Source organism: Mus musculus, chromosome 10 (assembly GCF_000001635.26).
Source record: "Mus musculus strain C57BL/6J chromosome 10, GRCm38.p6 C57BL/6J".
Lineage (NCBI taxonomy): Eukaryota > Metazoa > Chordata > Mammalia > Rodentia > Muridae > Mus > Mus musculus.
Genome location: NC_000076.6, coordinates 111,972,695 through 111,990,260, shown reverse-complemented (window position 1 = coordinate 111,990,260; position 17,566 = coordinate 111,972,695). Strand labels below are relative to the sequence as shown.

General features: G+C 43.9%; 2 protein-coding genes across 4 annotated transcripts in view; one reads left to right on the top strand and one right to left on the bottom strand.

Annotated features, from left to right (window-relative positions):
- The window catches only part of Glipr1 (GLI pathogenesis-related 1 (glioma)), a 17,192-nt gene extending 12,379 nt beyond the window's left edge, over positions 1 to 4,813 (top strand). For 2 of the 3 annotated variants that reach the window (XM_006514218.4, XM_006514217.4), the window contains 3 exons: positions 1,376 to 1,461; positions 3,587 to 3,672; positions 4,457 to 4,806. In XM_006514218.4, the coding sequence (XP_006514281.1) occupies positions 1,376 to 1,461; positions 3,587 to 3,672; positions 4,457 to 4,683 (399 nt within the window). In that variant the 3' untranslated portion in view covers positions 4,684 to 4,806. Of the gene's footprint in view, positions 1 to 1,375; positions 1,462 to 3,586; positions 3,673 to 4,456 lie in introns of all 3 variants that reach the window. The other variant, NM_028608.3, reaches the window with a different exon arrangement.
- On the bottom strand, positions 1,831 to 17,566 carry Krr1 (KRR1, small subunit (SSU) processome component, homolog (yeast)). The gene is made up of 10 exons (NM_178610.4): positions 17,387 to 17,566; positions 14,604 to 14,776; positions 13,385 to 13,519; positions 13,024 to 13,149; positions 12,863 to 12,946; positions 11,114 to 11,170; positions 10,204 to 10,374; positions 7,383 to 7,460; positions 7,204 to 7,297; positions 1,831 to 5,722 (listed from the first exon to the last, which is right to left on the bottom strand). Exons 1-10 carry the CDS (start codon positions 17,466 to 17,468, stop codon positions 5,580 to 5,582), a joined length of 1,143 nt encoding a protein of 380 aa, NP_848725.2. The 5' UTR covers positions 17,469 to 17,566; the 3' UTR covers positions 1,831 to 5,579.

Below are 17,566 nucleotides of genomic sequence, written 5' to 3'. Positions count from 1 at the left end.
CTGTTATTCTTGAGTCATGAACTCCATCAGCTTCCAAGAATTCTATCACCCAAGAGTGAGTGACCATGTGCTCATTCCTATGCTGCTAAAATAAACCTCCAGGATTGCCTCCTCCCCACCCCCACCCCCCAACCAGGTCTTCTTAGTCCATCTACTCCAAGTGCCAAGTGGACTCAAAAATAATCTTTTTCTTACCTACCAGAATTCCTTCAGTCAGCCCCCTTTGATCTCATTGGCTGTGACTGTCCCCCAATCAGACTGTGCCTCCACTTGCCTTTTTTTTTGCCACCCTAACATGCCAAGCAACTTTTACTCCAGCACCTTCATCCCTGAGAATGGATGGTGCCCATTCTCCAAGTCTTCTGATTTGTCTTTGTCTATATTCTCACATCTCAGGGTTCAAGGTCACTTCAGAGATGGCTTTCCTCAACACCCTTTGAATTGCCTGCTTTCTTCCCTTCGAGGTTACCCTGTTTTATTTAGTTGCAGCTGCTTTCTGTAGGAAGCATTGTAGCTGCTTAGAGGAAGCACTGGAGATAACAGGATGGCTGAGCACATGGGTTTGCTTTCTTCAGTGGAAGGATGATGCCCTGTCACCTGGAACGCTGCAGTCAACTTGGGCAAACAATCCAGGGATTGCTCTTCTATTAGGAGACAGTCTCCACCTGGATTTCCCCCACACCCTGAGAACTGTCTGGGCTTTGTTTTAGTGACTAGAACTTCTTATGAAAGAGACCCTATGCACTTTGTATCCCCCATCAATAGAACACATCCTTATGCTTATGACAAACCCTTCCTCTGCCCTAGGCCATAGCCCTGAACACTTTATTGGCCAACAGAACTCATTCTTATTGATAAAGGTCACACAGGTGCTTTGCTACTTTGCAAGGGAATTTGATGTAGCAATCCTGAAGTTTTGTTGTAAGAATGATCATGGGGAGACTCCCTCCCCCACCACCACCACCACCACACGCCCAGTTTGACTGTGTGGAAATGTGTAAGAGAATTAAACCCCATGATCAGGCTCTAGAAGATGTCATCCAGCCTGACTGACCAAGCCTGGCTGTTCCTAGTGTTCATTTTCACCTTTTTGAGGTTCATCTCCTGGCTCGCAGTGATAGCTGCAGGAACACTATGACAGCTTTCCCGGATCATCTTGTCATGTATGTGTTTATTTTACACATGCACTCATGCACACTGTTCTGAGACTGTAACTCAGGACTTGTGTCCAGCTGAGTTCTGAGTGCTTAACATTGCCTTAGTGGGCTCTTATGGGACTAGAGTAGATATTACTTGGCACAGCTATAAAGGCTTGATAATAATCAAATGGTCATTTAGTCATCTCTATGGTTAAGAAATCTTCTTGTCCTTTTAGGTTGTTTGGGCAGACAGTTACAAACTTGGCTGTGCAGTGCAACTTTGCCCTAATGGAGCAAATTTTATATGCGACTATGGACCAGCGTAAGTGCCTGAATTCTAAAAATATGTTAATATAGGTATTTATCTGTAATACAGAAAATCTAGAAGTGTAAAGAAAAAAAAAAAAAAACTCAAGGCCTCTAAATCTCCTGCTCAGAGACTTACTACATTAATACTGTGTGGGTATGTTTATACACACATATATATGCTTTAAAACACTACAAGAAGCCGGGCAGTGGTGGCGCACGCCTCTAATCCCAGCACTCAGGAGGCAGAGGCAGGTGGATTTCTGAGTTCGAGGCCAGCCTGGTCTATAAAGTGAGTTCCAGGACAGCCAGGGCTAAACAGAGAAACCCTGTCCCGAAACAAACAAACAAATAAATAAAATAAAACACTACAAGAGCATTCTTTAAGAGTAGCATGATTAAAATGCTTGCCAAGGATGTAAATTGATATATCCATAATACCAGGAAAGGGAAGTGACATTAACTTATTTTGTTTAAATCAGAGCAAACTTTCACACACTTCAAAACGTAAGTAGAGCTGCTCAGTTAACACTAATTACTTCGAGGCTTTAGACAGTTGAACTTTTCAGATAGCACCAGGTTAGGTTCCAGTAATTATAAAACTGACAGATAATGCTGAATCGTTCCGTGTGGGAATACTCTACATGTTTCACGTGTTGGCTTATTTTTTGTTGCTATTGTTATTCCTTTCGTACAGGGTGAATGTTATTTCAGTTTTTCCTGTTTCTTGAGAGTTGTTTGTGTCCTAATATGTGGTCAGTTTCAGTGTGTGGATGGGGGATACTCTATAAACATGTTCTAACCCATGACTCCAGGGCTCTCAGAACAGGGGAGTTAAGCTTCGGCCCTGAGTGTGCCCAGTGTTCTTTGGGCACTGCCACCTTAGGCCATCCCCTTGGGGACCTTTGCTCATATTCTGTGTCTTCCCTCTTTCCCAGGCTCCCAACCCTCTCACGCCCCGCCCCCTCACAGGGTTTCTAGAACAAATTCAAAACTATTCTGCTTGATTCGGCAGAGCACAGTAAAGTCTCTCTGTCTTAAGGAAATTCACCCAAACCAGCCCAGGTCTTCCTTGTTTCATGTTTGCCCCAAAACAAATCTACCAATTTTTTTTTTTTTTTTTTTTTTGGTTTTTCGAGACAGGGCTTCTCTGTGTAGCCCTGGCTGTCCTAGAACTCACTCTGTAGACCAGGCTGGCCTCGAACTCAGAAATCCACCTGCCTCTGCCTCCCAAGTGCTGGGATTAAAGGTGTGCGCCACCACCGCCTGGCCAAATCTACCAATTTTAAGTGACATTTTCCCCCTTCTCTTTTAGTGTGGAATGGACAATTAAAAAAATAAGATAATAGTGATTTAATCACAACCATTCTACAACTTAGGCTGCTTATGGAGTGTTGTGCTTTTTAACAATGAAAGACACTATACTATATTTCATTCCCGGCCCTACATGCATGCATGTATGAACATTTATACATATGTATGTATGTATGTATATGCCTGTATCTTCTACTGTCTTTTGGTTTCAGAGTAAGTTGCTTTTTGGGGGTTGGGGCTAGGGAATGTGGTACATTGATAGAACATTTGCCTAGCATGGATGAAACTAAGTTATCCTCAAAGGATGCATAGGAAAAAGTCCAAACATGTTAAAGAGATCAATTACTGAGTTCTCTCTATCCCTAAGATATTTGATTAGATAATAGTTATCAGTTATTATCACATTTACATACAAATAAGTTTTTCCTAATTTTCTTTTTTCTTCTGGAGGTCATTACCCCAGCCGAACGGTGTATCTAGTAAAATCCACGATGGCCTGGTACACAGAAAACACCTACAAAGTGTAATAGCCTTTCTAGGATAGGCAGTGTATGGGTGGAAGTTATCACATATGCAATGGGTTAAGTAGAAAGAGCCCAACATAAGACATTTCTAGATTTTTTTTCTTTCCTGGTTCACTCATATAAACTGACATCTTGGCAAATTATTAATCTCTAAGATCTTTAGTTTCCTTACCTGTTTAACAGAAACAAAAATAATTCCTCCTTAAGACTCCTCATAAATGTGACAGTATAAATTAAAGTTCATAAACACAGGATTCACGTGACACTCATTGGCCCCTGTACTAACGGTCTTCTGCTTTCCAGAGGAAATTACCCAACGTGGCCATATAAGCAAGGAGCCACGTGCAGTGATTGCCCAAAAGATGACAAGTGTCTCAACAGTCTCTGCAGTAAGTACGATAATAAAAACTTTCCATAAAATTAAGGTATGAGCATGTGTTTTGAGCTGGCCGTGGTAAGACCCAGAAGCCAGCTCAACATACTAGGCACAAAGAAAGGATGCATGGGCAGAAGTTTGGAGCTAATGCTCCAGACCTGGGGGTCTTGTGTCTCTCCACACTGGTAGGTAAGCCACACTAGGCAGAGCTGAGGCCGCAGGGAAAGTTTAACAGACTGCCCTTAAGAAGTCTGATTTTTCCACAGTGTGAAGGGAGCAAAAGCGACTGCAGCTCTGCCAATCCCATGGTTCTTTGCTGCCACCTCTGTAGCAGCCTGGCTCACAGAAGCCAGGCTGGGTAGGGCTGCTTAGAAGGGAGGGGGAGACATCATCTGATAAGCCAGATACCCGGCTGAGACTTTGGTGTCCTGCTGGGTTGGATGAGAAACTGCTACCTCCTTCATCATAAACAAACTACTTTAATTAAAAGAAATACTTTAATTGCATTATTTACAAATCATATTTTAATCTTTAGTTTCAACCATAGCTCAAAACCAGATTCATCTGGTAGTTGTGGCATGTTTTTTTTCAATCATCCTGGTAATATGTCTTTTGTACAAAAATTTACATATCAAGTTCATATAAAAAGACTGAAAAATATCTTATTGATACTGCAGCCAAAACTGGACTGATCTTTGAAAATCATTGTACTTAAAGCCAAATCAAGGTCACGGTTGTAAAGAATTAGAAACACAGCTTCCCCTACACCTAACTTTTTCTTAATTCTGGTTTTACAGTTAACCCACGACGAGACCAGGTCTCACGTATGTATGCAAACCTTAAGCTGTTTTCCCGGGGCACTATGCAGGCTGGGTTAGCACAGCATGGGAAACTGAGTCCACTCTTCTTCGTTTCACAGGTTACTACTCTGTCGATTATCCAGACTGGCCTATATACCTGCGTAACAGATACACATCTCTCTTTCTCATTGCTAAGTCGGTTCTCCTATTACTGTCTGTTATAATTACCATCTGGGTAAAGCACAAATATCCTAACTTGGTTCTTTTGGACTAAAGCTGTGGTTGGGGGACAACTGAATCACATGCGGCTATTTAAAAACTTTTCAATAAAATCTCAGTCAAAAGAATTTCTTCTAAGTCTACAGAGTTAACTTGTCTTTCGGCATTACGAATACAGACTGACCAGGTTGCCATAGCAAGGACTGCAGCGAGTAACGCACGCCCAGGAAATCTCAGATTTCCAGATCTGTAATACTCATGTTGATAATTCTAAATCCAATTGCCCTCAAGAATTCTTGCTGCTCTTGCAAAGCCCAGTGTCTGATATCCAGTCCCCACACTGTCTCACTACCACCTACACCTCTAGTTCCAGTGGAGTCTATGCCCTCCTCTGGCCTCAGTGGGAGAAGGGACCCACATGCTTACTGCAGGGTAAGATACCCATATACATTTTCCTGGTACCATTTCCTCACTCAGAACAGTGACAGATTTGATTTAGAGGCCTTGGATTTTCTGTTGTTGTTTTTTAAATCCTGGAGTAAAATAATAAAAGAAATTAAGTGGAAATTTTGCACGTATTTTCCTCAAAACCAAATGTTCTGAGTATTATGAAGACCAACCAATGGCAACAAACATTGGATTTGATGACTCATTCCAAAAATCTATATAATTTAAAATAACAGATATTCCTAAAACAGCTAGGCAAAACTTGCCTGGAACCAGTTGGGCACAATGTACACGTAGGCATCTACCTCCTACGTATTTATATTTACAGAGCATACGGCCACAAACAGAAGGAAACTGGTCATGATTTCCTGAGTCTGACTCAGCTAAAACCTTCGCATCTCAAAATCCTTTACAAAAGGAAACACCTTAGAAAGTTCGGGATTTTTTCCCAATGCTACTTTTTTCTCTTCTGCTTCTTTTCGTCAGCCTCCATCTTGAGCTTAACTTCCTCCGCTGTAAGAGCGCCCAGTTTCTTCGTCTTTGCTTTCTTAACCTTTTCCTTGATAGCAGCCACATCAATCTTAGTTTCGGTAGAAGCTGCAGAAGTTTAAAACAGACACAAATGTCATATTATATTTTTAAAGGTCATCTATGAAACAGAGACATCTAAAAACAGTTGGTCCCTCCAGTTGAGCACAACCATACAGATGAAACCCCATGTTGGTCCCTCCAGTTGAGTACAACCATGCAGATGAAACCCCATGGCTGACAGCATACTTAATTCAGTCACAGTCAAACTCATTCTTTACACGTCACGTGATTTGTACACATTACAAACAATTTTGTACTTTGGAACTTTATTCATTAGGAAGCCAATTTTCCATACTCCACACAAAGCATTTTAAAATTATATTTCATGAAAAATAAATATAGAGAGATCCCTTCAGTAACTCTAACAAGGCTTATCAAATTAAGCTAGAAGTATTTTAACATGATTTTGTTAGTAAAAACTGTAATAAACTGTGACAGCATTTAGTGGTCTTTTTTTTTTTGGTTTTTCGAGACAGGGTTTCTCTGTGTAGTCCTAGCTGGCCTCGAACTCATTTTGCAGACCAGGCTGGCCTCGAACTCAGAAATCCACCTACCTCTAGCTCCCAAGTGCTGGGATTAAAGGCGTGCGCCACCATGCCTGGTTGCATCTAGTGGTCTTAACAGGCCAAACTATTTTAAGGCTGAACTAAATACAAAAAACAATTTTAAAAGGATGCAACTTTTTTCTTAGCATGAAAGAATTAAAACTTAGAATGTACCATCCAAACAGCCTAGACACTGGAGGTACAGATATTTTAAACCTCCACTCTATAGGGCAACTACATCTTTAATCATTGATGGTTACACAGCTACCAAAGTACTTAAAAGTGGGTTTCCCACCTCCTTGTGCTGAGGTTGGCTTTGCAGTTCCTCTGACAAGTGCTACAGAGTCAAGAAAATGGAGGACAGAGCAGAATGAGGCCAGGTGTGGTTAAGCGATGACCTGAGGTTTTTCCTCCTGACAGCTTTTCATCTTTTTTTTTTTAAGATTTATTTTACTTATATGAGTACACTATAGCTGTCTTCACACACACCAGAAATCGGCATCAGATCCCATTACAGATGGTTGTGAGCCACAATGTGGTTGCTGGGAATTGAACTCAGGACCTCTGGAAGAGCAGTCAGTGCTCTTAACCACTGGGCCATCTATCCAGCCCTCCTCTTGACAGCTGATTATTAAGACCTTACGCTGATGAGAAGTATGTGTTAACACAGAAAGGAGCTTTTAAGCCACAGCTGGGAAAGGCCTCTCCAGTGTGGCAACAATGTTTGCATGTCTTCACAGAGATGACATGTGGCTCTGGGGTTACATCTTTCCCAATAAGGAATCTAACCCCAGCCCAGGACAGCCACGCCTAGATTATAAAAACCTTGAGGGTCACTTTTGCCTAGGCTCGTGAGTAATTAACCCAGCCGAGGAAGCCCGTTGTTTCTTAGAGGCTGACATGCACTCTGGGGTTGTTTGTCATAGACCACGGACTTCTTACCTTCCTTTGGCTTCACAGCTGGCTTTTCCTTAGGTGGAATAAACGCTTTGTTTCGTTCTTCCTGCCTCTTTGTAAGAGCTTCTGCTTGCTTAGCCTACATCGGTGAGAAACGCCTTAGTGAAACACAACTGATAACAAACTGTGCTGTTGATGCTGCGTGGAATCTGAAAAATCCTTACCTTTATTGCTTCCATTTTCTGCCGCTTCTTCTGACTCGCCTTCAAAAAGTATTCACCACTGGCCAATTCTTTATCAATCTATTAGAAACAGTATTTACAGTTAGACCAGAAATAATGTAGACAAGGGAATTCCCTAAGAAGTCACAGAGTCCTTGGGGTTAGGAAGAGTGTGGCATCAATTAGTGACTGGTCACATAAGAGGTAAATACAAACTGAGGTTAATGCAAATGTGGAGCTAGGATAGAAGGCGTGTTTGTGACCCACACAGCTGACTAATTCAGGTAGGATCAAATGTCAGAGTGTCAGCAAGGTGTGAAAAGCAATCAGATGAGTCTGGGGGAACCTGAGACTCCAAGAAGGCAGAACGATCTTAGAAAGGATAGAAGCTATGGCACAAAAGAACAGTGAAAGGCTCTAGGCCAGGTGTGGCTGTGCAGGCCAGGTGTGGCTGTGCATGCTTTTGGTCCACCCCCCGGGGAGGGTAAAGCAGGAGGACAGAGCTCAAGGCCAGCCAGGGCTACAGGACTACACCCTGTCACAGAGGAGAGGGGAGAAGCTAAGAGGAAGAGGGGACCCAAACAAAGCCACTGTCTTAATTCTTGTACTTTCTCACTTCAAAGTCCCTTGAGGTCAATGTCATCACCTCACTTAGGCATGAGGACACGGACCCACAGTCAGGTCATATAAAATATCTTACTCACAAAGAGGTGTGAGCACAAGTCAAGGCACTGCTGTTTCAAGAAACTTACGGGGCCTCTCCCTTCACAAAGAAGAGACAAAGTAATGGGTGTTCAACCTTGTTTTGGGCACATGGGGTATCAACAAGAGAGACTGAAGCACTATAATATTAGAAAGCCCAGAACAGTGGGTGTCACAAAGGGGGTGCTAAGGTTCCTACCAACTTTCCTGTGGAGCTGCTGGGCCAACATCCCTGACTAGTCAGATATAAAACAAAAAACCCACAGGGCAACGACCAATACTCACCAAGAAAAGAGGTAAGACCCAAATAAAACTATTAGGAAAAGGGGGAATATTAAAACCCACATTAACTAAATACAAAAGTTCGCTAGCAGTTATTACACAACTACATGTCAATTATAAGACTTGAAGGGAAACATGCTCTAGGCGTTTATAAATCTGTCAGTGACAAAGAGACTAAATGAGTATGTCTCCTAATAAAAGGGAAAAAGCCCAGGACCACCGAATGGCTTCAGTGCTGAACTTTTAAACTTTCAAGAACTGACTGTTTTCAGTCAGCACGGCACCAGAGGCCGGTAAGTAGGCAGTCCATCGGTTTATGGATTCAGTTACATAGAAAATGCTAAGGCTGCCATGGAAACATTGAAAACTGATGAGTGAACCCAGGAGAAGATACAGAATCAGCAGTCAAAGCCCTTAGCTTTTCTATCCCCAGTAACAAATTTACTAAAGTCAAGGGCATCCAATCTTTTGATATATGACACCATACACCCATCTACAAAGGTAGTGGCTGCACTCATGGTTATCCAGGGAGACGTGAGCAGAAGGCTGGGAATGCTGGGAAGCTACCTTACTCACTAGAACCAGCTTCAACACACACGTGCGTGCACACCAGCAAACTTAGTAAGAAAGCACAAGACCTCTACAATGAACACTATAGACCACCAATGAAATGGCTGAAGATAGAGATGGAAAGATCTTCCCTGTCAATGGATTCAAGGAATTAATAGTGATGAATGTCCACGTCACCGACAGCAAACTATAGTCAATGCAATTACTGTTCTTCACAGATGGGAAGAGACAATCCTAAGTTCATATGGAAGGACAGATCTTTAGTCACAATCCCTGACTTAGCAAGGAGCTGTAGATGTATAAAGAGCAGGGTACAACCCTGATATGTAATGGTGCTCCTTTGGCTCCCACTCTCCTTCCTTCCCAGAACAGATGATGCCACTGCTGGGCATGTCCACTGCTACGAACACCATTCTCACTAACACCCCTGCCCCAGCCACTGGCCTTAAGGGTTTCCCTGAAACCCCAAGCACAGGTCAATGAGGAAGGGAAGACGGTGGGCAGAAAACGGTTTATGTTTAAATGAGAAACAACATAGTAAAGACTGAGTACTGTGAGATACAGGCAAAGAAGGGAAGAGTCAAACCAGATCCCAGAGAAGTGGAACTCCAACTCAAGCACAAAAAGAGACTTTACATGGGTCAGGAAATGCGAGACAAGGAGAAGTCTAAGGAACTCTTTTCTGATGACCTCAAATATTCCAGAGCTGTACAATGCTGGGATCTGCCGGGTGTGGGACGGAACAGAAAGGGGACACAAAGGACTGCAACGTAGTTAAGGCCTAGCAGAAGTTGGAGACACAAACTTTTAGTGAATTTAATCCAATTTCTCCACTTTAATTTTTTTGCCTAACTCTAATTTGAGTTTTCCTGGGAGGGTGTGGCTAAAGAATGTTCATATGAGAAAGAGAGGCGGAGAGGAGAGGGGCTCCTGGCTGTGTGTGTGAAGGAGAGGACCAGAAGACAGCTGACAAACAAGGAAGGAACCTGCAGCTCACAGCTACGGCAACAAATGCATGTGGAGGTAAGACTTTACAGTACGTGGTCAAAATGTGAAACCCCTAGGCAGCTTTTAGCTTCATGGTCCTGGCTGCCTGACACCCCCTCCCCCAACACAGTTTACTCACAACGGGATGCCCACTCCCCGACCCTTGCTATCAAGTTCTCACGTCCTAACACATGCACACCCACAGCCAACCCAAACTCTAGTGTTTCCAAACCCAGGATACTGCAGTTTCACCCGCACCCAGCATTCGCCGCTGGCCACTGACCTGACTCTCTGGCTGTGGGGGCGGGAAGGGCGTGTACTCCTTCTTGACACTCTTCTTCTTCGGTTCCTTGCGTTTATTCACATTTTTGTGCTTGAACTGTGGCAAAAATCTTTCCCAACTTTGTGATCGTAACTCGGAATCTTTTGCCAACTCCCGTTTAATCATCAAGGTCTTTAGGCACATACATATAAATAAAACTATGTATTTTAAAATTCATACATTATCATCATCATCATCACATTGCTTCTAAAAGTAAGGACAAGCTTCTCGTGTTCAGAATGAAACCAACTGCAACGAAACTAAGCCTGCACAACCAGCCAAATACCAGAAACTCTAAGTCTAGATCAAACGAAGACATCATATGAAAGCGAAGCCCAGCTTCCCTGCCATCGTCCACTAAATAACAGGGGGAGTTGGTGCTTAGTTAGCTGTTGCTTCCAGTGAGTGGGAAGCCTTCAGTAGCAACTGAGGTATCCTAAGTCCCAGGAATTTAAAATCACTTTTACCCGCAGCTTCCTGAAATGTCAGCGCATCCCCCACAAGCACCCATCAACACTATGGCTGCATCAGTGTCTCCCCACACACGGTGCAAGCATTAACTCCCAAAGGAAGCTTTCATGCAACCTGAGAGTCCAGACTTTGACACAGGCAGAAAATCTACTGATGCCGCCTATCCTCAGTCCTGAGCGGCCTCTCTTCACTGCACTGGAATGCTACAATGAAGGACAGGGTCTCTTTCCATAGATTTTACGAGGGAGATACAATCTCCAAAGAGGGCCAGGGTAGAGAGTGGTGGGACAAATTTTATCCCCAATTCTCTACATATTACATTTTCATACAATATTTAATTTTCAGTTTGTGAAGTAGAACTCTGACAATCACTAATTAATAATGTATAAACAAGACTCACTTTAATGTTATAAATTGGATGGATATTCTTCATGGTATCAAGGACTACTTTTCGAACCTGCAATTTACAAAGAAAAATGAAGCGGTCACAAAGATTTCAACAGACTGGACAGAAGAGGGGTAAGCTCCTGTAAACTCTCCTGTGAATCAGTGTCTATGGCCACACCGGATCCCATGAATCAGAGTCTATGGCCACACCGGATCCCATGAATCAGTGTCTATGGCCACACCGGATCCCATGAATCAGAGTCTATGGCCACACCGGATCCCATGAATCAGAGTCTATGGCCACACCGGATCCCATGAATCAGTGTCTATGGCCACACCGGATCCCATGAATCAGAGTCTATGGCCACACTGGATCCCATGAATCAGAGCCTATGGCCACACCGGATCCCGTGAATCAGTGTCTATGGCCACACCGGATCCCATGAATCAGTGTCTATGGCCACACCAGATCCCATGAATCAGAGTCTATGGCCACACTGGATCCCATGAATCAGAGTCTATGGCCACACCAGATCCCATGAATCAGAGTCTATGGCCACACCAGATCCCATGAATCAGTGTCTATGGCCACACTGGATCCCATGAATCAGAGTCTATGGCCACGCTGGATCCCATGAATCAGAGTCTATGGCCACACCAGATCCCATGAATCAGTGTCTATGGCCACACCAGATACACTTTAACTGTTCTCAGTGGTTTCTCCATCTTCTGTGACAGCAGTCAACTGTTTCAAACAAAGCATGTCTCATGACTATGACCATACAGTAAATAACTAACAAAGTACCCAAGGCCCTACAGGTACTACTGATTAGGGCAAGACAGCTGGATTTAGAGTCAAAAGACGAGGGTTCAAATCCTGGCATAGGGGCTACAGCTCAGCAGGAGAGAGCTTGCCTATTGTGCACAAGGCTTTGGGTTTGATTTCCAGCACTGCAAAAATAGTAATTGTTATTATAATAATAAATAATAACCCTGGGACTACCACATCACGTAAGAGTCGATTAATATTCCTATTTCAGCTTTATATCTGTAAAATGGAGATAAAACCATATCTCAGATCTACTGTAAGAATTAAGTACCATATTTCCAAACATGTAAAACTGTAAAGTATTTGATGTTATTATTGCTCCACTAGAAAAGAGTAGGTAATTTATGAGAGAGAAGCCATCAGAATGCCTACTAAGGGAATTCCAAGAGGGAGGCAAACCACACAGGCAGATCCAGCTCAACACGGTAAGAACAGGACCTGACAGGAAGCTATGTCCCATGGGTGTTCTCACAACATCTGAGAAGGTGCAGAGATGTCTACAAAAAACACTAAACCAAAAGATCCAGTGGTTTAAAGGGAAAGGTTGTAAAGGCTGACCTCTACTGGTTGCACGCGTTACTGCACTACCAGGACCTTGGCTCAGTATCCAGATGCTGACACCATGTGTGGATTGCAAGGTGAGCTACTTGGATCTGAACTTCCTCTGAGGTCTTACAGTGGGAAGGATGCTGATACATACACCTAACTGGGAACCGCACGTCTCCACAGCTGTCAAAGGTTGCCCAAAGCACCTGAGATTCTAGGAAGTGATGACGCCCTCAAGTTACATAGCAAACTATTTACAACTTAGAAACCAAAGCACATTCTAAAAATACGAAACGATTAGAAGACATTACCCGATGAACACTTATGTGACAACCACATTAGTTATTTCATGTGTGTCTGGTGGAAGTGTCGGGTCCTAGCTCTCACCTCTTTGAGGCCACTGAAAGGTCCGATGGCTGAGACCGTGTTCCCCTGAACCATGACGTAGCAGTTTGTCAGGAGCTCCAGTGCCTGAGGCAGAAGAGCAAGATCAGACTCAGTGCTCAGAGAGTAAGCGAGAGGTGCCCACGCCCCTTAACGACAAGTACCTTCAAGGTGGATCCTTTGGGACCAATAAGCCGCTGTCTTCTCTTCACAAACCTCTCTTTATTTCTCACTAGAGAGCCGATTTTAATGATGTCACACGCAACATCATCCTGAAGTATCCGTACTGCCTTTTAGGAGAAGGGAAAAAGCATCAGCATTTTTCTTTTCCAACCCCAGGCTACTAAAATGCAAGCACAAGCATGGACGCTGGGAGGAGGGAGGTGGGCAGATGGAAAGACGCAGCATCACAGGCTGGGGAACACGCTCCCTTGCTTCCCTGAGACCCTGCCCGCTTTGTTTTTGTGAGCAGAGTCTCTCACTGGCCCAGAGCTCACCAAGTTAATCCCCCTGGCCCAGACACACCTGTTCAAAGGAAACGCTCCTGGCCAAGAGCTTTATTAGGTCTCGGGCCCTAATGATGATGTAAGGGTCAAACGTCTTCTTTGTTGTACAAACAGTCATGCTACCCTCGATCAAGTCCAGCGTTGCTTTAACATGCTACAAAAACAAGGAAAGAACCCAAAATGGGTTCAGTTGTAGATCATTATAGAGTCGACCCCAACCAAACTAAGAACCTCTGTGCCCATCAGCTAACTTCCAAAGCCTCTCAACTCCCTCCTGGAATCAGCTGGGCCGTTAAATACAAATGATGAATACTTGATTAATTTCACACTTGACAGGATGTAAGAAACTGAAGCAATTGTAACCCAAGACCGAGAAATGAATTTTCCTTTTTAATCTCTTTCTACTTGGTTAAGGGACTAAATACAAAACAAATTATGACAGGTTTACAAAGCAATAGTTAGCAAAAGTGAGCACTAACTCTCAAGAACAAGAACCACATGAGGGAGGAGGGAGAGTGCACATTCGAGCACATGCACACGTGGAGGCCAGGGGTCGGCTCTCAGTGTCACTCCCTAGGCACTGCTTGGAGCTCACCAAATTAGCTGTCGGCTAGCCCGTGAGTCCTGGGTCTTCTGCCTCCATACCTGGCTGCTTACACAGGGTCTGAGGATGGAGCTCCAGGCCTGAGGCTGGCATTACAAGCACTTCACCAACTGTGTGAGCTCCACAGCCCCAAGAACTGGATTTTAACAGAGCAAAGCAAAAGGCTCTTTTCTGCCTTGTGACACATTCAGAAGAATCCTGCATCACGGTGGGTGAGCAATGAACATTTCAACACCAGCACTCTGGAGACTTGGCGGCAGGGAGCAAACATGGAAAAGCTGGGTGCACCAGCGAGTGTTGTTTAAAATAAACTCTGAAACATGGCTTGGCTAAAACTGGCCAGGTACACGAGTACATGATTACCACCACTGCCTACGAAAGGCATTTGGAGTTGTGGATGGAACAGGTAATCCTAGATGGCTTGAGGAACCTCTAAACTATTAAGAGGACAGGTATTTCTCAAAATACTTTAATTATGCACAAAATTAAAAATGAATGAACTCTAAGAATAAAGGTGACCTAGATTCTTTTAAATACTAAAGGAACCAAATTAAGCAGCTATGTTGGCATTTCTAAAACCAAAATCCACCAGCACACACAAAGCTCTGAAAGGAACTGTTTAAAGCAGGCGTACATGCTCATTCAAGGCCTTCTGCACCAGCGGCCAGCACTCCTTCAGGTAAGCCTCGCGGTATTTCGGGAACAAGGTTGCGAAGCTGCTCTCCTCCAAGAGTCCTCTGGGATTGTCCTCTTTGGAAAAAGCTGGTTCCTTCCAACCATCAGGGACAGTGAGGAGCTCCGCCTCATCTACAGAGGAAAGAATTCACACATCACATGGAATGGTCCTTCACACACGTGCGCACTCTATGCACATCTTCAGAAGATCACCAATGCATTGTTTCATATCCGCATCCCTGGTTGTTACATTATTCAGCATCATGACCACGGCCCCATCATCATCATGATGCTGTAATAGGATCATCTGAATACATTGCAGTTGCCTCATCACAAGGATGCTTTCCCTGTACCCACTCTAACTGGGATGCACCGGTAGACAGCAATTACTAAGACACTTTCACTGCACAATAAAGTGGTTCAAACACCTTATCACTTTTATCCCTTATTATTAATAGCCTTTCTGACTTTCTTGGTACAGTCCTACCCCCACCCCCACATGTCTGTGTGTGTAAAAAATTCCTAAAAATGGATTCTGGTGTACAATGTCAATTAACAGCCACTGTAATACAATTTTAGGATTTCCAAAGAGCTTTATACACACCTTTCATCAATAAAAGAAAGCCACTATTACTATTTCTACTTTATAGAAGATATTCAAACCAAAAGGAGTGACAGGCCAGAAGGACAAATGCTGAAATGGCCTAAAATCCTGACAACTATGAGATCACCTCTGGAGAGCCTGCTTCACTTCTCAAAACTCCCTGTCCCAGAACTTTAGAAACCCCTCAAATCCAATAGCTACACGTTAACTCTACCCGAAGAGAACCATCCTTGATCTTGCAGCGTCAGCACACCTGTGGGAGTTTGTGGGCAAGGCCATCTGGGGCTCCATCTCAGGCAGAGTGAATCTGCATCTCTGGGGTGAGGCCCAGAGATCTGTGCTTAAACGTCATCCTGTCCTTAAACCACCGAGGTCTGAAAGGCAGGCCCTTGGCCCACGTTATTAGCCACAGGTAAGAAAATGTACTTTCTACTTCCACTCACTCTGCCACTTCTGGTTCAAACTCCTGACAATGGGTCCTCATAAACCACTCATTCTCCAATACCTTCTTTTTAAAAACTGCAAACTAAAATCCTATAAAAACTGGGAACATGGGCGGTTGTGGCACACGCCTCTAATCCCAGCACTTGGGAGGCAGAGGCAGGTGGATTTCTGAGTTCGAGGCCAGCCTGGTCTACAAAGTGAGTTCCAGGACAGCCAGGGCTACACAGAGAAACCCTGTCTCGAAAAACAAAAAAAAAAAAAAAACAAAAACAAAAACAAAACAAAACAAAACAAAACAAAAAGCAAGCAAGCAAACTCAGGCCCAGGGTTAAACCTTCCTAAGACAGAATGTGTGAACCCTAGTAGAGGAAAGGGAAGGGAACTAAGGCCACTTAGGACCAAGAATATCACTTGCTTATTAGGTTAGGGTGAAAGTCTAGCTATATAAGTACATCCAGGACCTCAAAATCAAAACACAACAACAACAAAAAAAATCACTGTAAATTTAGATCGATGAGCAATCTCAACTATTAGAGTTGTGCTGGCCCAGTTTCCCCTCCATGGTTGACTATACCCTCACGCTTTGAACGTAAACAAACCTTTCCTAAAACAGAAAAAAACCTGGCACAGCTCCTTCCGGTAGCATTAGCATAACTTGAAGATACCCTGCAATTGAGTTTCCAATCCTAAATTCCTACAGAGACCCTGAGGCATTACCAGAAGACATGCACAAAGGTGCTTACAAGAGCAAGCTGAAGGCAGAGCTCAAATGTCCGCCAACGACGGAATTTAAATATTACACAGCATCGTAAAGAATCAGAAGCTAAAGACACAGACAACATACATAGAGTACACAGCTCCATTCATTCTCCTATGATTCAAAAGGAGACAAAAATCGAAGCGTTTTGTTAAAAATCATAATAGCTGTAGATAGGTGACAGAAAGCTCGAACGAATTACTCCGGGTACCAGAAAGGAAGCTATATAGCATCTGTGATTGGCACATGGATAACTTGAGGAAGATGGTCTACTCATCCTGTCAATTCCTCAAGCGTTGGTTTGAAGCTTTTACCGGTGTCTATAGTCCCTGCCGTATTTTACGTACTTAGTTTTTAAAAGAAAAAAATTTTTCTTTTTAAATTGAAGGTAGGTAAAAACCAAACTCTCATCAAAACGGAAAGAAGCAATCAAACTAGAGCAGCCAAAAATCAAACTAGGGGTTAGAGCTAAAGACTGAGAGCTGTGTCATTTAGCAACTTAATAATCAGATAAAAGTTCTGACAAAACTTCCCATTGAGCTCCGTCCCCACCTTTCCCCGTCCGCCTCCCTCATCACCATCGGCGCTCGCAGGACACGAAGATTCTCCCACCTGATCCTGATCCGCATCCTCTCAACCTCCCCTCCCCAAAGCTCAAGGCAGAACTGCCGCGCCTTCCACAATCTCTGAGTCCTCACACTTTTACCGGGGACAGAAGGCGCATCGGGTACACTTGCCAGGGACGGTCGCTGGCAAAAACACTGCGTTAGCTGCACGTGGCCGGCGCAGCCATCAACACCCGCAACCCTCGGCTACCCCGGCTACCGCAGGCACTGCACAGCCTAAAAGAGGCTCAACCCAAGTGCGCGGCCAAAGAAAGAGACAAAGATGCTTCGAGATCCGCCAGCTCCGGGCTTCGGGTCTCGCACTGCCTCACCTTGGGTCTCACGCTTCTGTTTCTGCGGCTGAGAGTCACGTTTTTGAGCTTCTTTGGCAGGCGCCTCCGCAGAAGTTGCCATCGCAAAACTGCTTCCGGCGGCCCCGGAAGTGGAACTGTTCTTTAAGATCCCGCCGGCTACAATGTGTAAAAGGCAAAACGAGTTCCGGATAATCCCTA

What these genes read in the sequence shown, in the direction of transcription:
- Krr1 (NM_178610.4), bottom strand. Translation starts at nt 17,468, where the DNA reads ATGGCAACTTCTGCGGAGGCGCCTGCCAAAGAAGCTCAAAAACGTGAC. An exon ending in GGAGCGTTTCCTTTGAACAG is followed by an intron (nt 13,150 to 13,384) that starts GTGTGTCTGGGC and finishes TTCTCCTAAAAG; the next exon opens with GCAGTACGGATACTTCAGGA. An exon ending in CCAAAGGATCCACCTTGAAG is followed by an intron (nt 12,947 to 13,023) that starts GTACTTGTCGTT and finishes CTTCTGCCTCAG; the next exon opens with GCACTGGAGCTCCTGACAAA.